The 19,529-nt window shown below is 49.8% G+C and overlaps 9 protein-coding genes across 9 annotated transcripts; 1 reads left to right on the top strand and 8 right to left on the bottom strand.

The window, feature by feature from the left end:
• Positions 1-174: 174 nt before the first annotated feature.
• On the bottom strand, positions 175-606 carry TbgDal_X1310 (hypothetical protein, unlikely; the record flags this gene model as incomplete). The annotated part of the gene is made up of 1 exon (XM_011779014.1): positions 175-606. One exon carries the CDS (start codon positions 604-606, stop codon positions 175-177), a length of 432 nt encoding a protein of 143 aa, XP_011777316.1.
• Positions 607-1,068: 462 nt separating this feature from the next.
• Positions 1,069-1,638, bottom strand: TbgDal_X1300 (60S ribosomal protein L9, putative; the record flags this gene model as incomplete). Its single annotated transcript, XM_011779013.1, has 1 exon — positions 1,069-1,638. The coding sequence occupies one exon, from the start codon at positions 1,636-1,638 to the stop codon at positions 1,069-1,071; it is 570 nt and encodes a 189-aa protein (XP_011777315.1).
• A 1,527-nt stretch (positions 1,639-3,165) lies between these two features.
• On the bottom strand, positions 3,166-8,235 carry TbgDal_X1290 (kinesin, putative; the record flags this gene model as incomplete). Its single annotated transcript, XM_011779012.1, has 1 exon — positions 3,166-8,235. The coding sequence occupies one exon, from the start codon at positions 8,233-8,235 to the stop codon at positions 3,166-3,168; it is 5,070 nt and encodes a 1,689-aa protein (XP_011777314.1).
• A 986-nt stretch (positions 8,236-9,221) lies between these two features.
• TbgDal_X1280 (hypothetical protein, unlikely) lies at positions 9,222-9,599 on the top strand (the record flags this gene model as incomplete). Its single annotated transcript, XM_011779011.1, has 1 exon — positions 9,222-9,599. The coding sequence occupies one exon, from the start codon at positions 9,222-9,224 to the stop codon at positions 9,597-9,599; it is 378 nt and encodes a 125-aa protein (XP_011777313.1).
• A 333-nt stretch (positions 9,600-9,932) lies between these two features.
• TbgDal_X1270 (hypothetical protein, unlikely) lies at positions 9,933-10,265 on the bottom strand (the record flags this gene model as incomplete). Its single annotated transcript, XM_011779010.1, has 1 exon — positions 9,933-10,265. One exon carries the CDS (start codon positions 10,263-10,265, stop codon positions 9,933-9,935), a length of 333 nt encoding a protein of 110 aa, XP_011777312.1.
• A 496-nt stretch (positions 10,266-10,761) lies between these two features.
• TbgDal_X1260 (hypothetical protein, conserved) lies at positions 10,762-12,603 on the bottom strand (the record flags this gene model as incomplete). The annotated part of the gene is made up of 1 exon (XM_011779009.1): positions 10,762-12,603. One exon carries the CDS (start codon positions 12,601-12,603, stop codon positions 10,762-10,764), a length of 1,842 nt encoding a protein of 613 aa, XP_011777311.1.
• Positions 12,604-13,230: 627 nt separating this feature from the next.
• On the bottom strand, positions 13,231-14,055 carry TbgDal_X1250 (dynein arm light chain, axonemal, putative; the record flags this gene model as incomplete). Its single annotated transcript, XM_011779008.1, has 1 exon — positions 13,231-14,055. One exon carries the CDS (start codon positions 14,053-14,055, stop codon positions 13,231-13,233), a length of 825 nt encoding a protein of 274 aa, XP_011777310.1.
• A 456-nt stretch (positions 14,056-14,511) lies between these two features.
• On the bottom strand, positions 14,512-15,975 carry TbgDal_X1240 (epsilon tubulin; the record flags this gene model as incomplete). The annotated part of the gene is made up of 1 exon (XM_011779007.1): positions 14,512-15,975. One exon carries the CDS (start codon positions 15,973-15,975, stop codon positions 14,512-14,514), a length of 1,464 nt encoding a protein of 487 aa, XP_011777309.1.
• A 336-nt stretch (positions 15,976-16,311) lies between these two features.
• On the bottom strand, positions 16,312-19,314 carry TbgDal_X1230 (hypothetical protein, conserved; the record flags this gene model as incomplete). The annotated part of the gene is made up of 1 exon (XM_011779006.1): positions 16,312-19,314. One exon carries the CDS (start codon positions 19,312-19,314, stop codon positions 16,312-16,314), a length of 3,003 nt encoding a protein of 1,000 aa, XP_011777308.1.
• Between the last annotated feature and the right edge of the window lie 215 nt (positions 19,315-19,529).

Genomic DNA, 19,529 nt, shown 5'->3' with positions numbered 1-19,529 from the left:
AAGAAAATTCAAGCTTAAATGACGAAATCAACGAAAAAAAAAAGTTACGCAAGGGAAACAAAACAAAAAATGAAACCCCTGGAGGACATCAAGAACTTCTTCACTACACCACCGTGGTTGAATAGTGAACCGTCCAAACAGTTTCCTGCAGGGTTATTCCATTGATGCACTTCCCTAGTTACGTGGCTTCTCCTTCTTCTGACGGTACAAAGCGTACAACCCGACACTGGAGACCTTCACGATCTTAAATCGCACCCCGGGAATATCACCAACAGCGTGACCGGAACGACCGAAACCAGAGACCAGCACCTCGTCATTCTCCTCGATAAAGTGCAGGCAACCATCATTGGGAACGAAAGCGATGATCTTCTTGTCATTCTTGATCAGCTGCACACGAACGCACTTACGAATGGCAGAGTTGGGTTGTTTCGCTCCAACGCCAATCTTCTCCAACACGATGCCCTTGGCATGCGATGAACCACCGAATGGGTTGGCCTTCTGTGCCACAAATGTGTGGGACTTCTTCCAACCCTTGTCTGCCCAGCGGTTCTTACGGCGCAGGCGGACGAGCTTACGAGCTGCGTGCTGTCCGTTGGTCTTCGTCATGGTGTCCCTCTGCGAGAGATTGTTTCCCCGTCTGCAGAGGTGAGTTTTTGCGTTTGGAAAAAAGGTTTAAGAAGAAAAAAGTCAAAAAAAAAAAAGAGAGAGGAGAACAGAGGTAGACACATGTGTGAGAGGAACAAGGAAAGCAAGCACATAATCATTTCAAGGGGGAACTGAAACTGCCCGTGGCATGGCTACACGGTTTGGTGTATATAAACCACTTTTTGTTCCTCACTCCTCCACCGGGGCAGAAATGAATTTCAGAAAAAAAGAGGTAAAAAGAAGAAATGACGAAAAGAAATAAAACTGTTACCGTGCTAATTGGCAAAGCATGATGCACATTAAACTCCCACCAACGAACTCATACCCCTAATGCAGCAATAGCACGGACCAACACAGAGACCACATCTCTTGAAGACGTCAGACATCAAGAAAGCAACAACCAAAGAGTAGAGGAGACAAACTCTACTCATCAACTTCGATGTTGGTCTTTGTCTGCACGTAGATGCCGTCCAAGAACTTACGGATATCCTTCTTCTTCACTAGGCAGAGCTGATGCATCACAGCAGCCTCACGAGACACCTGTTCCAAGTCATTCCCCTCAAGCACGAGTTCATCCTTGACAAGTGCAGCATCTGTACGATAGACCTTCACATCGTCTGCCACCACTTGTCGGCGGACACGCTTCTCCCCAAGGAAGTTACGGATCTCCACCAATTGGTTTTCCACCGTCACGGAAATGGGAAAGTGAGCGTATGCGAAGCGCACTTTGAAGCGGAAGCCTTTTGTAACACCCGTGATCATGTTGCGCACGTGCGAGAGAGCGGTGTTGATGGTTGAGTTATTGATCTTGTTACCAAACCAACGAACTGCGGTGAAGGTACGGAGCTTCTTGTTCACGCGGAAGTCAAGCTGCAGATGACGCAAGTCCTTTGTGAGCGTGCCACGCTTCCCCTTCACCGTTACGATGCGGTCTTTTACGGAGACGGTGACATCTTCGGGGAAGGTGATTTGGTCGTGCGACTTGATCTTCATGTCTCAGTCTTCCCCTCCCTCTTATCTTCTGCTGTTTAGTGGCTGATTTGGACGAATCCTTTCTCAGCTCAGTATTCGCGCAGTCGTATGTAGCGGCCACGTGAGCGTGACCAACTGGTTCTCTGACGAGAGGAAAGTACGGGAGGCTCAAGCTCTCAACGCTTTGACTATCAGTACCAAGAGGTAAATTTTTTTTGAGGAAAGAAAGAAGCATAAAAAGTGGCAAGTACAGTACTTGGCAGGTGGGCAAAAGGTCGACAGTTATCACAGGATTGTGCAGTGGCATGAAGATATGTGGCTCACAAGGAAAGCACACAAAAATAACTGAAGTGAGCTTTTAAAAATAATAATAAGGAAAACAAGCGAACAAATATAGAAATGGAACTGATCAAAAGAATAAACTAGAGCAACCCATGCATCCCCTTTCGTTTTCCCCTTCACACGTGCGTGACATCTAAAAATGCAATAAAAAACGATAACACCATTACAACCCTTAACTACACACTACTGCAGTACCTTATGAAGTAGAAATATGGAGGAAAGTAACAGTTGCCAAAGCGCTTCGCTCGATAGGTGTACTCGGTTCGCTCCTCCACGCATTGTTACTTCCATCTCAAGATTTTCCCCTCCCTCCCCCCCACACACACTTTTTTCCCTTCCTTTCCTCGTGGGATAGGGAAAGTGAACCTTTAATGGCATTATTAATACAATAGAGGAATATCCAGTAGAAAAAAAAAAGGTCGAATGCATCCCAGAAAGGTGAGAAAAGTCAAAACAAGACGATGCAACGCGGGACATCGCAGTCGGAATGATAAAGAAACAGGGAGGGACAAACTCACAAAAAATATTTCTCCCCACAATAACAACATTTTAGAGGGAAAAAAAAGGAATAAAATTTATTTACCCCCACAAAAAGGCGAGAAAGGGCAACGACACACTTGAAGCAGTGTGTCATGCCAGGATCAAACAGAGAAGCAATTGACCTCTCCTAACCCCGCTCCCCAAACACATACACACATTAACCTAAACACTTAAATTTTTTTTTTTACCGAGAGTGATAGTAACAAAACAATGACAGCCGTAGAGTTGAGCTTGCGCAAAGGTCCGCATGTCGCTTAACACACATCCACGCCTTTTTTTTTAAATTCACCTGCCGCTATACACTTTTCCCGGTAGTCACTGCAAATATCATGCACTCAAACGTCAGTTTTTTTTCGTGACGTAAAAAGTGACTAGATCACAGATGTCACTACTCGCTGTAGAACGAAATGTGCGGCAGGCACCCGCAACCGCTGTAACGTCTTCCTCTTGGATTTTCCAGTGGAAAACCAGCGAGGGACGATATGTGCAGTTCCACGGAAAAGCAAAGCGAGGAATAGAACTAAAGAAAAAAGAATAACAAAGTAATATATATATATACTAGACAAATTGAGATTAAATTTAATAAAAAACAAATAACTCAAAAAAATAAAAGCAAAAGGGAAAAGACTATCAGCCTAATTATGAAACAATTTCCGTCTTTTCCCCCTACACCGGCAAAAAACTACAGGAACTCATGCTCTTTCCATTCCGCCCCTCACATACACTGGAAGACTTCGACGCCATGTTTGACAGGTGACATGGTTTGCCATGGGCCATGTTACCAAGCGCAGCGAAAGTTTTTGATCGACTGAATCGGGTGCGCGCCTTCGTCAAAGCACGGGGCTGCAGCTCCCTCTCCGAAAAGTATGCAGTGCTCAAGTTTCGAGCGTAATTGAAGGTGCGGCTGCGACGTGGCAGTCCCGTGCTGGCAGCAACGGTAATGTCAGCCTCCGAAACGGGTACCACTATTATCCTAGACCGCCTGCCAAACTTCTCGACGGTGGAGCCTGACGGTTTCTCAGAAGCGGAATTTGACTGACTCTGTTTTTGAAGGTGCCCCGACTTGCTCAACCTCATGGGCTCTCTGGAGGGGAAGTCAAGTGGCGTGAAGGCGGTATTTGGAGCCAAGCTCAGAAACGTTAGTCCACTTTCTTGGGATGGTGAGTGCAGTGTACTGGATGCAGACGTGCCTCGAAAGGAAGTTGACCCCGGTGGACACTTTTTCCACTTAGTCATCGCGTTACCCAACGTGCTGTTCTTTACGCGAGCAGAGAGTTTTCCAAGAATGTTTCTACTCGCCGTCACCGTGATGTCCGTGGCACCAATGTTCTTGCCGCTTCTGGGGATTTCCTTACCGAGGGTTGAGGCTCGTCTCTCATCCGGTAGCAAGTTCTGACACGATGTGGCGTTCGTGTTGACGAGACTTTCCTGCCGTACCAGTCGGGCAATTTGCATGACATGATCTCTATTACGAATCAGTTCCACATAACAGATATGATCCGTCTTGGCTGCAACGTCCCAGTGGTCGTACCAAATGAGTAATCCATACAATGCATCCCCTGCTTGGCGGCGCCGGTGGCTGACGAGGCCCGAAAGGATGTCAGCCTCAGTCACCGTCCAATCCGCACCAACGCATTGGGGCTTCCGAGCAATTCCGCTGATCGTCCCACGCAGCTTGTGCATGTAATAACGGAATTGAGTTTCAGGGCGAAGATGCACAGCAGGTACAATTAAAGCGAATCGATGTAGGCTTTGACGATTCAAAACATAGAGTTCCACCTTTAAACGATCCAGCAGAATGCGTAACCCCATGAGAACAAGTGTGATCATTTCCCCAGTAAACTTGAAGTCTGGCGGAGAGGTGGAGTGGCAACCCTGGCCACCAAAACCGCTCATCGCCTCATTAATGAGTTCTTCAACACGCTGATACAAGTCGTTGGCATCTTTGAAGCCATTGGGGCCGTTATCTTGTACCTTTTCTCGGAGGCAACTCAATGTGTAACGCAATTCCTCAACTTTACAAGCAAGGGAGGCAGCGCGCCTGTCGTATTCCCGCTGCTGTTGCTTGAGCAACATCCGTTGTTCCTGGAGAAGTGTCACCTTGTTGTCAAGTGATTTCTTCCTTATGTTGGAGTCGGCCTGGTCAGTAGTCCACAGGTTCATGTCTGATGCATCACGCTTCCTTCCTGCCTCAACTAGCTGCCTGCTTCTCACACTGGAAACAGCCATTCGTTCCGCCATTTTCTCGGTAGTGGGGCTCTCCCGCTTCTTTGCATTCATCTTCAAGTCATTCACATCACCTTGAACGCGGAAAACAAGACCCTTGTAATGTTCACCTTCATCTCTCTCACGGTTGACATCGGTGACAAGCTGGTTTTTCTCTCTCTCCAAACGAACCAGTACGGTCCCTACTACAAACACTGATTCTGCTGCAGTTTCCTTCTCAGAGTATTCAACAACGCTTGTGTTAGCAGGGAAGTCGGGGACATGTTCCTTCAGAAACTGCTGCGCCCGAGTGTCACTGAGTTCCAAGTGGAGATCATCCCGTGAAGCCTGCACAACACCCCTTGTCCGCCCCTCACCGCTCGTCAAACTAACGTCGGTGCTGCTTCTGCTCCCACTTGTGAAGGTCCCACGGGCGACGGACCCCATCGCCCGCCGCTTCCACATGCGAGTTAAAGCACGAAGCATCAGAATCTTTTCCGCCATTACGGGGAATTGCTCATTCATCTCAAACTCACTCACCACACTCACCTCCATGAGTGCCCCCTCCATGCTGTGTAGGATCGCTCCCAAATTACTTATTTCCCCTTTCAGTTTGCTGTGATCCGCCGCGGAGTCGAGGAACTCCTTCGTCAGCTGCGACAACTCGTCCTTTAGCTGCGCTTCACTGAGTTCAAGTTCCGTGTTCGCATCCTGAGCAATGCGCAACTTACTCTCCAGCACGCTTTTCTGTCCACGTAAATCTTCGACAGAGCGTTCGAGTGAGCGGATGCGCACCCACAGCTCACGCTCACGTACACCATCGGATGTTAAATGAAAAATATTGGCATTCGCCGAGTAGCCCACTACTGTGTCCGCATTTAACTCGGAGCAAAAATCGCCCACGAGAGACATCCTTGTTCCGGGGAGCGGGCTCGTTCGTGCACCCTCACGCGGGTGTGGCCCATTCCGCAAAGGATTAGCTGCACCACTGGGTGTCGATATCTTCGATTCTCGCAGCCCCTTTACTTTTCGCTCTCCACCGTCAAATTCATCTCCCCCCTCTTGATATGGCATGTGGACAATAGTGGCAGTTCCTTTCTCAACCCTTACCACAGCTTCATCGCCGCAACCGATGAATTTGATGTCCTTCCCATCCTCCATAATTCCTGATTCCATCGGCGGAGAGTTTACTACATTTGCCGTTACAGGCTGCGACAGGGACGAACTGCGCTCCAGTTCAGCAAGACACCGCGCCACTGCCCCGAATTCGACGCTACGCTTCGCAAACCTCCAGCTACACACTTCACTCTCCCGCAAGCAATCCCTTTGACTCTCTGCCAATGCACCAGCGCCGACACTACAGCACTTCCAGTTAGAGGTACGCTGGAAGGCATGTGCTGCGGTACTCATATCCATAGGTTTGACAGAGTGCATGTGAGTATGAATGTGGTCCCCGTATGGCAGCATAGGACGGGGTAAAGGTGAAGTTTCGTTGTCATAATAAGCGTCAAAACCTCGGCTGTTAGGTGTGTAGCAGCTATGCCTATCGCTACCACCATCACTTTTCTCCTTCACCGTTTCAGATCCCTGCCGCAACAGCGGCACACCCATGAGCTGGCACTGGTAGTCAACGCTTTGTGCTTGCCACCGCAGCACCTCAAGGAGATTTGTTCTGTTGTGCTTCAGCTGCGAAAGTTGTTCCTCCGCGGAACCCGGTGCGGAAACAGGCGCCAACTGCGATGCAATGTCCTCCGGCATGTCGTTACTTTCCATATATCGACCATGGCGTGCAAGACAGTTAGCGTCCACGTAATGGAAAGTCACGAAACTCTTCTCAGAGTCATCCCCAACACTGTCAATGTAAACACAAAACACATCACCATGCGTCAAGCTCCATTGGTCACCATCACTGTGTTTAATGCCGTTCATATGGCAAACGACTTTTTTGTGAAGAACAGCCTCATCGCCTTCTTTACAGGGAGGGACATACCGAACCCAGTAGCGCCGTTCACACGAGTTACTTGGCATCCTCTCAAACTCCACTAATCCATGGCTAGTCTCCAAACATTTCAGTTGAGGTATCTTTGGCCTCGCCACAAGTTGTCCACTACCTTCAGCGCCGCTCAAGAGATCTGAAAGGTGAAACTGCACAACGTTCCTTGTCAGTGAAGAGATACCGATCCTGCTACCCTCCACATTTGCCACACCTATACCCGTGGAGTTTTTATATTTCCTGTGAACCGTGACAACTAGTGGCACAGCACAGTGATCAGCTGTGGAAAAAACAGCCTCACTCACAGTACCGTACCGCTTTATCGGAGCGCCGCAGCGCAATGTTTTGTGCGGAATAGTCCCACAAATGGTAATCTCACCACTGTCGCTGTCCCTTGCATCACTCTCAGACAGAAGACCATCAATGGAATGGCCGCTTCCAGCAACTTTTAGGAGGTTCTCAACGTGCTGTCGCAGCTTTTCATTCTCCTGCTTCAGCGCCGCGTTTAGCTCCAGTAGACTATTACGAGTTTGAAAGGTTGTGCTCACAACTGGCCTATTGCGTATCTTGCGCACGCCCTTGGCATACTGCATAGTGGCACACGATTCCTGGTAACAGAAAGCAACGGGGGATATTGTGGCAATCATGAAGGTTTTACTGTTTCCACCCAGGTAGTCCCTCAGAACCATCGTGAGGAGCGAGTCGCGATAGTTCACGTACTTAGAGCCTTGAGAAATTTCGTTGATGACACGCGAGAGGGTGGTAAGGGACTGGTTGATCTCAATTCCTTCATCACGACTCTTCCCGTCGGTTTTCGCAGTCTTCTGTCGCTCACTTCCCGCCAAGTCAACAATGTTGAGCAGTGCGTCGAGTTCCACAGTCTCCCTCGTCACCTTATCTGTACGCCATTGAGTGACGTGCAACTGAAGTATAGTATGGCTACGGCTGCTGTGTGCATTCATTCCCGTTTCCCCTGTCTGTCGCCTGCCAAAGCCCAACTCCACCAGCGGCATCGCCTTATCTGCCGCCGTAACAAAATGCCTTTGTAGTTCATGTATAACCAACGCCTCTCTGCCGCTACTGTCTCGCACGAACGTCACACGAAGCGGGCCCTTGCGGGAGAAGAGACAAAACGCCTCGTTCTGGTAGATCTCGAAGGACAGTTGTACGCGGAACGAATAATCCGTCTCCGTGTTTTCTTCATAGTTACGCTTTATGGCCTCGAGTCGCATAAACAAGTCATCCATGGTGCGTGGGACAACACCGGGGTCCCGCTGAATATAGGCAGCATCTCCAAAAAGGGTGTAAGTCTTACCACTGCCTGTTTGGCCGTACGCAAACACACAAGAGTTGATGCCTTCCACAGCTGCCGATACAGCGTGCACGGCAGTGGAAAGGTAGACATCCTCCTGCGATCCGTATTCCGGTGGGCGAATGAAGTCGCTGTTTCGAACAATCGGCATTTGCAACATGGAGTCTGCGTCCATCGACGCAAGACAGTTGTCAAACTCGAAGTAGTTTGCCGTTGCAGTGGACATTAACGGTCGACGCTTGGAGTGTTTACCCACGGTGCGCAGTGAACGGCCCACAAGAAGTTGAACGACATGCTGCGCATCACGCACCGCGCACGCAGCATCGTCCAGCGATTTTGGGTCGTGCAAGGCAACAATATTCTCAAGTGTAGAAACGCAAATGCGCTGCGATGCCCGTGTGGTGCTTCGCGGGGGTCAATGCCTGGGGCTCATCCTGCCTGCGCCGCATTTCCTGCTGCTGCAACTCAGTTCCAGTTCCGATAGCGTCGGGACGGAGCGGACGCGCAAACAAACATAAATATATCCGTTGTCTGGGTACTCGATTGCCATAATATGAAGCCTCTCGACTCTCCCTCAGGAGTTACAAACTCAGGATGTGCTTGTGGGCTCGACTCACTGGGTATTTAATGGCTCCCTCTCCCCCGCTCCTGGCGATGCAAGGCCGTGAAACGTGAGTGGATGCAGCGGTACTAGAACAACAAAAAAGCAACTGATAGCAACGATACACTTTGATTGCAGCCTCCTTTTCTTCTTCGTTTCCACAGGTCGTTGGTCCCCGTATGACTTTGACGCACCAAACGGTTCCACCTTTTAAAGCTAATAAGTAACGATAGATGGAAGTAAATCCTTTTCTTGCTGTATTTTTTCTTACACTTCCCCCTCTTGCTGTTTTCTCGCTACCTAAAGACCTCACAGCGAGCCGTCACAACCACGATGAAAGTGGGCCTTTAGTACTACTTTTTGCGCCGTTGCTCCCTCACACTTCTCTCTTTAAAACCCTACGTAGCAACCGCAGTCCAAAAGCAACACACAAAGTAAACAGTTATTGAGACAAACGGGAGTTGAGATGCTTCAGGACTCCACAAAACTACCGAAGCAAAGATAATGCGTGACTTTGCTTCAGCGAAACTTCGAGCGGACAGACAACTGAGGGCAAATTTGATGAGCTTTCCCTTCCTTTATTTCCTTGCACCTCCAAAGTAATAAAAAAAATGGATTTGCGAGCCGAACTTCGCACTTTAGGTTATGTCACGAATGCTGCTCAGGAATCCAGGGGAAAGCAACGACAGCAGCAACGGTTGATAAAAAGCAGAACAGGTGCTCAATATGTTTTTTTTCTTTTTCATTGGTTTTCCCTAGGAGGGGAGTCGTGTATATATATATATATATACTGTGTCCACTACGCAAATGGCTGCAGATGTATCATCCATCCGCAGCGGCAAAGGCGTGAATTCACGCAAACTCAAGAAAGTTGGAAAAAGAACAAAAAGGTGAGAAAATGCTACGGTTTGGAGAGCGATGGAGACACGGACAGACCTGCGAGTGAAGAGGCAAAGCGAAGTCACGTAAGCACATCGTCAGCAACATAAATCGTGGTAGGAACGCTAACAACAGAAGTAAATATAATGGTAATGAGGGTAGTGACCGAAACAGAAGTACCAAAGAGGAAGAATCAATAACCACAACAAAAAAGTAGGAAAACAAACACGTACACGCATGAGAAGAACATTCATTTTTTTTTTTCAAAAGGGGGAAAGAAAAAATTTTTGCGCCTGCGGACTCGACGCAACATCAAAAAAGTGGCACTGTAATGGTCAGATTAGGCAGCAATCATAAATAGGGAGAGGAGAGAAACAGGAAGAAGGACAGACACGGTGGTACACCCTCCTACCCGAGTGTTCGCAGGAGCTTCAGCATCCCTTTCAATCTATTACGCTAACCAAATAAATCACACCTTCCCCTTGCTTAATATAAAAGGCGTAAAGAAAATGACGATCATAGTACTGGTTTAAAATGTGTGTTGGTGCGAGATTGCCATGTTCCGCTGTAAGAAACGGTATAAACTTTCCCGCACACATACACACGCGTATATATGTTATGTATATAATATATATTTGTCTCTTCGCATATAGTCGTGAATATGAATGAACATGTGTACCTGTCCTATCTACTCTCTTCGGACAGATGGTTTCTTCAGAGCTTAGAAAAAAAAAATAGATTAGGTTTACTATTTCATCTGTCGACTTGATTTGCATCTCCCCCCTTCCCCTCCTTGCATTCCTTCCGTTAGCCTTCTACTCTACGAGAAACATAAGAAAAATGAAAACTGAATAAGCGCCGCGTAAACAACTGCTACCACCGCATCGGCATATCATTACTCTACTCCTTCATAATCGTAATGAGTTGTAAATGATAACAAAAAGAAATGACATATCGTGCAGCGCCGCACAGGAACCGTATATGCCCATCACTCTTTTACTGTATTACGTTACATGCTAAAAAAGAGAAATTTAGTAATAATAATATTAATACTTGAAGGAGGGAAATACCAACAGTAAGAAAAACGGGGTTGGTCGCAAGAAATTTCCCAAAGAATGATGAGCACAAAAACAGAGGATGAAGCATCAACACGCACCTAGGAACAAAGATTACACCTTCTATATGATATCGGTTGTTGCATCAGTTCTATCTATATATATATATATATAGAACCTTAGGACACCCACAAACAAACCTCCAGCGTCAACTGTCCTATGCATTGTTACCGGCGAGTTGTGCTCCAACAAATGTTGAGGGTTCAGCGGAGAGCTCGTCGCTGCCACCTCCGCATGCTGCGGCGTAACCCATTGCAAAAGCCGGGGCGCTAGCCGTTCCCGTCCCCGTCCCCGCTGCTGCTGGCGGCGCCCCGCACGGGTTCCACCGCAAATTGTCAACAGTGGGAGAAATGAAAGAAACTTTCGTGTGTGCAATTGGTTGCGGGCGATACAACGGAATCTCACTCGGTTTGGTGGGAACCTCGGATTCTAACATGCGCGTGATGCTTTCATGTTCGTTAATCATATCACGTAAGTGAGACTCTACACGCTCTGCTTCGCGGGTGGGCGCGCGGTCGCGCGGTGTTGATATTTCAATGGAAGGAAACGGCGGCAGATGCGGGGTAATGTAGTCATTGCCCGCAGCTGGCACCGACGCCGCACTAGCCATCCCCGCTACTACACCTGGTCGCTGAAGCGGAAGTATAGGGTCCAACTGAAACGCAGGGAAGGGCCTCGGGGTACCAAGTGGATGCGGGGCAAAGGGAAGATACGATTGAGGCAGGGTATGTGGGTTCCCACCTGGAAGTTGCCCCGCGGGTATGGCCATATTAGTGACTGGGTCACTTCCGGCGGCCGCGCCATTGCCCAAGGGTTCAGCGCCTGGGGCAGTATGTTCCAGGGGTTCAGGTGACCCACCGCGCCCCCCTCGTAAATGGTCCGTTCCGTTGTCACTATAAAAGTTACTATACACACTGTTTTTATTGTTTTCCTTCTCTTTCTGCATTTCTAATTCTGCCGCCCTCCTCTCGTCCTCTTGACGTTGCTTTTTATCGTTGATTTGTCTCATTAGGTCTTCACGCAGCTGTTCGTCACTTGTCCAATTCGACCGCCCCCCACCGCGACCTTTTTTCACCCGGCCTGCCGCCTCAGAATGCTCCCGCTCCATCTCTGACTGCTCCTTTTGACCGAGACGTAGTCGCTCCGCACGAGCGGCGTCCTCCCTCCGTCTCTCTTCCTCCATTTGCAACTGCCGCTCCAACTGCTGCTGGCGCCTGCGTTCCTCACATAGTCGTGCGTTTTCCTGTTGAAACTCAATGGCCCGTTGACGAGCCGCGCGCTTAGCTTCCGCAGAATCCTCAAAAGCGTTGAGATTAGGTAATGTTCCAACAGCCGCAGACCGCGGACGATGGAAGTCACCACGACTGCATGAGCGCCCAATAGGGTTGTTAATATACGGGAGCGGCGTCTCGGCGCGTGGTGTCCCTGCATTTACTGGGGGGAGTTGCAGTGGTGGTAAGTTGTTGGGTGCGGCGGGGGCGCAATTGTACAAGTATTGCGGCGGGGACTGGTGATAACACGCGTTGACACCGGGTGCGATCAGTGGGTGGCTAACAGGCGCGCACGCCCCCAACATAGGTTTGAACCACAATGGGTTTTTGTTAACCACTGGTGGAAGAGGCGCCCACGCCGCCGCAGGCTGCACAGGAGGAGGGGGAAGCGGAGGAAGAGCTTGGCCGAAGTTCGAAACTAAACCACCACGATAGTTATTACCCAGAGCGTTGCCATTCACTTGTAGTGGTGTAAAATTAACATCGAATCGCTCCATTAGGGCGCTTGGTTGCTGCTGCTGCCACGGTTGCTGTTGTTGCTGCTCGACATAATGCGGTTGCCGACGAGGAGTGGCCGGTGGACCCCCATTGTACGCCCGTGGGGTGTTGCGGGGCTGACCTTGGGGCAGAATTCCTATATTGTGATGATGATCGATCTCATATTCGCTGTCATCGTGACCAATTTTCCCAGCTATTCTCTGCCTCCTTTTGCGCTGGGCAAAAAGCATTCTAGAAACGACCTCCTCTCTATGTAGCCAAATGCTGAAATTGTGACCTAAGCACGTTTACGGCACGCACGTTGGTACGAAAACCCTTCTGTGTAGGGTATACCCAAGAGACGTGTTAATAAATTTGAAGGTAAACAAATAAGAAACAGCAAACGTGTTGGCCAAAAAGAGCACGAGTAGTGGCAACAACAAAAAGCTTATGTTCTTCGGAACGGAACCAAACGTCAAACACAAGCACTTCCACACGGAAGACCAAAGAAACGGTAAGCACGAAGATAAGGTATTAAGGGATCGATGAACAGGAACTAGTACCTTGCGTCAACGCCCTCATGCATTTCCTATGTGCCAGTTCAGGGAAACAATAAGCGGCTCCTTGCCTAATTTTCTTCCCTTCCAGAACTTCCCCCTCCCCCGCCAAAACTGATCCGTCGGCTTGACTTTCCGTTCTCCCTAGCTTCCTTTCCCATCAAGTAGTATACATAAAACGGCGTCCTACCGAACACCAGCCAAATTTGTTTGGCTCCTCGTCGCATCTAACAGGGGACTCAAACACTTCCCCAGCACACCAAAGGACGGAGAAGGAACGAATTATACTCTAAGCGACAAAGCTCACTTACGTATGGAGACTTACGGAGCTGAAGGCATCGAAATCATGTGCTCTAGCTGATTGCGCTTCAGTATGCCTTCCTTCTTGATTGCTGCCACCTCATCGCTGTGCTGTTTCCCCACAATAAGCATTTCTTCCTCACCCCTCGCCGATGCCTCGTCACACTGCTGCCGCAGCGTCTTTTCCTCCTCCGCAAGTTCTTCCATGCGTCTCTTCAACTTCCCCAAATCCTGCTGGACACGGCTTGTATCCTTCTCACCCTTCAGTGCCAAACGAAACGCATACCCGACGCGCGACTCGAACAACTCGCGGTGTGCCGTTTGCGCCGCCACTCTTTCCGCGTGAATCTTTAGGAGCACTAAACCACGTTCCCAGCACTCGACAGTCACCTGTCGTATCACTTCGAGGAAACACTCGGCTAGTAGAAGAGATCGAATAGGACAGATGCCCGTGCGCTTCGCACCCGTCTCCCGCAATCGACGCCTCAGTTTCTCGTGTGTTTCGACAGTGTCAGTACGGGAGGCGGGCTTCGGGCTCGCGTGCTGAACCCACAACACCCCATCGTCATCATACCAAGCCCGTGGGGGAATGAAAGAGTCCAGCACCACACGCACGTTGGGATCCACCACGCTCTCTTCTATGGGCTCGCCGAAACGACGGCGGAGCTTAACGGAACGTTTTGGATCAGCTGGTGAAAATGGGAGCTCATAGCGAATAAGTGATGTGCTAGGGTCAACGGGACCAGTGACCATCGCATAATTGCGTTGGGGGGCATTTGGACCACCACGGGAAGCGACCAATGGTCGCCTGTTCGTCCTGCTAGTTGACATCCCGTAAGGTTGCATCTGGTAATTTCGGTAAATGCTCCACTTCTCCTATGCACCTTCCGTGTCGCTCTTTCTTTTTTTCTTTTTTTAATGGAAGTGTCTGATTGAAGTCCACTAAAAACCTCTTCACAAAACCGCAGGGTGCGCAGTAATGTGTGGTTATCGGATGAAAAGGGAAAGTGTTTCAAAGAAGGAAGTGAGAAAGAAGCCATAGCTAGTTACGGAAATAAATTTCGTTGGGGGAATTTTGTATGCGCTTGCAGGCCGGCGTTATACAACGAAGGAAAGGGCAGTTTGTGTAAGTTCCTTCAACGCTCCAAACTAAACTTGGGCATTGCCTAGCATACAAACGTCCGCGTGGGCGCGAGTCACATTAGCGCATACTTTTCTATACGTCTTCTATAGGCTTCTTTATTTATTCATTACTTTACTTTTGATTGCGTAAGCACACTACTCCACACTGTGCTTACGCAATCAAAAGTAAACAAGATCACGCATGCTACGTGGCACATCCGCCGGCATTTGCACAGTGTTAAGATAGTTGTAATCGTCCACGACAGTTAATACCGTATCACATGTATCATCAAAGTACGCTTGCTCAAGATAAGGTTCGTAGTGATGTACATGCGAGCGCACTGAGTAAAGCCTCATAAATCGTTCGTGTGCCGACTGTAGTTTTTGTGCGATTGAACAGTGGTTTGCAAGCATCAGCACCGAGTTCCGATGACCAAGTGGGCTGACGCTACATAAGGCTGTCTTGCAGCCGTCCTCATTCCAGTACACAAGCTTCTGCCTTTCACGAATACGGGGAATGTTTCGCGTAAGATCCCCCACAGTGATTTGCGGACCTCGCGCTACGATGGCTGTGGCAAGGCAAGTACCCGCCTCATGTGTCAGCGCAGAGGATAAACCGTTAGAAACGTCAACGAACTGATGGTTTTTGTCGAGGCATGCTGCTATCATTGTGTCAACAGAACGTGGTGCAGAAGCGGCAGCGTGGCGCGCCACACTTAGGGGGGCAATGGCGGAGGTGAGAAACAGCAGCCGCGGGTACGGTACTAGGTTTGTGGTAATTTCGTTGATATCCATATTTAGTGGGCCGGGAAATCGCATGGCGCACGTTAAGTTACTGAGCAACTGTGCCACAAGTGCGTTCATAGAGTCGTAGGGGAGTTTGGTTTGGGTAGGTTGTGCGACACTGTAACCCCGCGCTGCTGATGCACCCAAAGTGGTTTGCGGTTCCTTACGCTCACCGGCCGCTTGCCCTATGGTTTTTTGTCCGAGTGCCGAATCCGCCATCCGCGCAAGTGCATCATTGTCTAATGGCAGAACAGCATCAGCGTGCTCAATGAGCTCTCGGACCGCAAACGCAGTGTTGTATGGGGCCGTCACCACGTCGTCGATAGCTGAGGGCATCACAACGGGGCATATTCGAAACACGTGAGGAAACTCATCTTCTAGCATCCCAAGCACACGCGTCCCAAGACCCGCACCAGTTCCACCGCTCAATGAATGCATTATTAAAAAGGATTGTATACTATCACATCGCTCCACCTGCCCCCGCACAGTCTCCGTGATACTGTCAATGTACTTGTCACCGTACTCCATATGACCCACCGCCCAGTTGTTACCGGCACCACTTACATCCGACACAAAGAATGTTGCATCAAAGAGATGCCCTAATGGACCACGGAGCATCGCCCGTAACACACCCTCCTCCATGTCGACAGCTACACAGCGTGCTTTTAGAGAACCGGCCCTGCACGCCTTGTCACCGACACTTGCAAGGGGAGCGCTACCACTAACATCAAATAGTGCGTCACGAGCATCAGTGAACTGTGGGTTAGCTTTGTGTTCCTGCAACAGCACATCCCACCACTTAAGTCCCAGCTGGTTACCGCACTGGCCAACTTGAACTGTAACAACCTCACGGGGCATCAGGGCCTGATATCGGGGCAGACGTAATCTGGAGAACTGTTAATCGCGCCCCAAAATCTGCGTCGGTGCTAGTTCCCGCTTGATTGATGGGTGACTGTATGCAAGGAGAGAAAGAAGGACACAAATGTGAATATAAAAGTGAAAAAAAAACAGATCACAAAAACGCAAAAACATAATGAAAGGAAAAATTAAAGGAAAGATTGGGGAGAGTGCTGACAAGGCACCACTTTGTGGGAAAGTAAATTAAAGGAGAATAAGCAAAAAACTGTTTGAGCTTCTCGTTATCTGGTACCAAAGCAGGCGCGCACATTCTTTGCTTCAGGGCGCCTAGACTGCTTAACTGCTCGCACGCAACTCCTGTACGAAAGATACGCTCCGTTCCCTTAACGATGATATATACTGTCTTACTGCCTCTACTCGCTTCTCAAGCTCCACCTCACGCTTGCAGACGCTCTCCTGTGCAGCATCCAGTCGGGTCAGTAATTTCTCGACCTGATACCTCATATCACCTGAAATGAGGCTAGAACTGTCTGTGGTGGTTTTCACATTAGAAATATCCGGACGCTGCAACAACGCCGCCACCTGTTCTCTATTCTGGCGCAAAATTTTCCTCTGCCTAAGGACACCGGCGTGCTTTGACTGCAAAAGCAACAACTGGGAACGCAGCTCTCGCAACATTGACTGGTGAACGGTCGACTGAGGTAACACACCTTCAGTACCCGAAGAACAATCAACATCCTCCATTGGTGGTAAAGCCGACTCGGATGGAAACTCCAAGAGCAAGCTTGGTGGTGAAAACGACGATAACGCCAGCGTATTATCGTCTGAGTTACAAACGGTATCAACGGTGGCAGTTACGCCACATGCGGTAGCTCCATTACTAAGAGTTGTAACGGGCTTCACTCCAATGCCATCACCCCCTTCCGAAAGACGTGGTTCTTTAAATAGTGGCTCCTCCAGCGGAGAATCGCAGTACAAACCAGCAGGGGAAGTAGTCTCGGACGGCGGCGTTGAGGGCCTGGCCTGTGGCGAGTTGCAATGAAATTGAGGAATACCAAATGAATCAGTTCTAGAGTACGGGGAGCTCATGTCATCCCCATTCGAGCAGCCTACACTCACCAAACAACTCTGGGCACTTATAAGTATTTTTTCAATGTATGTTGCGGCGTCCCCCGTACCAGCAACCCCACCCATGCTCAGGCTGCCCCCTGGCGTGTCCTCTAAGGAGGGTAGTTGGAACTGCGGGGCCCGCCCCGAATTCGTCCGTTCGAATGATGAGAGAGAAGAGTGACAGGGCCCAGTTCCAACTGTATTTCCAGAAACTTTCAGTGGTCGTGTCAGCAGGGGGCCGCTTGTTGGGCCGCGCTCGGATGCCGGCATCTTCTTACGCACATCAACACTGTCCACAACAAGCATAGCCTTTGCAGACCGTGGTGCTCCCCCACCCTCACCACTGTCACGCACGCAAGACGGTTTGCTCCCCACCGTCACAGACACGGATGGAGGGTTACCAGCCTGTTCACTTGCCGGCAGCGATCCGTCTGCAACGGCGGAAACCGCTGATGTGGAAGTAACGATCTCACTTCGAGGCATGCGGTTCACGACATTCGCGCCATCACCAATAGAATTCTTGCCAACTCCATTGAGGGTTGAACGCTTCGGGCACTTAGGGGGAAGAGACCCCAGTCCTGCTTCTGCCTTTCCCTCCACACGACTCGTAAGGACGCGCCGGCCACCTTCGTGAGCGATAGAAGGACCTGAGAGGCCGCTGCGTCGTTCCTGTGTCCCGCGAAACTTCCGGACCATCGTCCCCCCTTCCCGCCACAGTTCATTTTCTTCCTGAAACCCTTGCGCAATATGTCTCCACCGCTGTCCCTCCTCCCTTAGTGCTATAAGACCGGCGCGCAAGTTGAAGCCAATTTCCACTACCTCCTCTAGTTTATCGCGAAGAACTTGGCCATCAATAGTATGGGGTAAACCACAAGCACGGATATTAACATCCCCTGAGCTGTCGCCACCACTTCGACCTACCAGTATTTCATCCGGGGGCGCTGCTGGTCCGAACTGATGAGGAGGTGAAAGGGGAGGGGGGACAGTGATGGTGCCAGCGGATCGCTTATAAATATAGGGGTCGACTGCGCCGAATATACTTTTCTGAAGATCAGTGATAAGACGGTCCTTTGCTTCCAACAAGCAGCGGAGATAGGCATTTTCCATCACATGGTCTACATCCTGTCCACTCGGATATTCTTGCCGCCGTGAGCACAACCGGTTTCTATTCATATCCGTGGAAGTACGCTGTTCCATACTTTCTCCTGTGGCGCAACTGTCAAGATCATTTGATGCATGTTGATCACGCCTCCCAGTGGATACAACACTGTAGATATTGAAGCACCCATCACCTCCCCCAGAGCCTGCTGCGGCACTATGTTCACTGGAGCCGCACTGAGTCCCACCACAGGATCCTAACTCGGGTTGTGTACATGAGGCAGCGTCATTCCCATCCGCACTATCGCTCGACACGGAAACAAACTGATCCGAAGGAAAGATATTAAGTCCATCCCCGTACTGACGACTGCAGTGGCCACCAAGAGTGGGAACGGAAGTGGGAAAATGCCCGTAGGCATCCCTCAGTGCTGCTTCTAAGTAATCAAAAACCTGCTGCTTGTTTAACATCAGGTCCTCTAACTGTTGCACAAACCTCACAACTTCCTCACCCGCATCAGTTTGCCGCACCTCTACACATGGAATCGCTTTCCCCGTTTGAACGGCGTCTAAAATATTAAAGGGTGGGTAGCCGCAGCGCGGCACACCGGCGGGTGACTGTGCGGCCAGCTTACGCAACTGCGCATAGAGAGATTGAACAGCCTCCCTTTGAAGTTGAGCAAGGCTGCCGCATTGCTCTAGTGTTTTCGATATGCGATCAAACTTGTCAACATGTTGTTTCATGTTGATGTCACCGAAACGAACAGCACCTGCGGGCACTGTCGAACTACTCTGCAAAAGAGCGCGAACCTGAACCACAGCAGTTTTTGCCGACTCCCATAGCTCCGGTTGAAGGGCCGAAAGCTTAACCTCCGTTACACGTAAGCGAACTAAAGTACGGTTGATCGTCTCAACTGAAGTTGGAGATTTCATAGGCTGCACGCCACTACATGCGGTACCAGGTCCGCACCCAACTCCCTCCACTACGCAGTTGCGCAGAACCGAAATAATCGATACACTGTCTGCCTGAGCTTTTCTGACGCGCGCTAGTATGTCCAAGCATGCATTCAGTGAAGCAGTAGCCTCTGGGCTTGTTGTTAAATCGGCAGTTGGGTTGGAGGCCATCGGTAGCATCTTGATTGTTTACGAGACCTTTCTTGTAATAAACACAGCGGCCACTATATTAATTAAAGTACTAGATCGTTAAAACTACACAGCTCCCGCTGGTGCAGGATGGTGTGTCTCCTTGCTCCAGCTTGAAGTCAGCCACGTAGGCGGGCAAATGCGCTAAAAGGAGTCTGTTATGCTTCGGGAGGCCCAGAACTGTGTGGCGTTCAAGGGAGGAAATT

This window comes from Trypanosoma brucei, chromosome 10 (genome assembly GCF_000210295.1).
Source record: "Trypanosoma brucei gambiense DAL972 chromosome 10, complete sequence".
Classification (NCBI taxonomy): Eukaryota; Euglenozoa; class Kinetoplastea; order Trypanosomatida; family Trypanosomatidae; genus Trypanosoma; species Trypanosoma brucei.
Note: the sequence above shows the minus strand (reverse complement) of the source record. Positions and strands in the feature narration are given on the sequence as shown.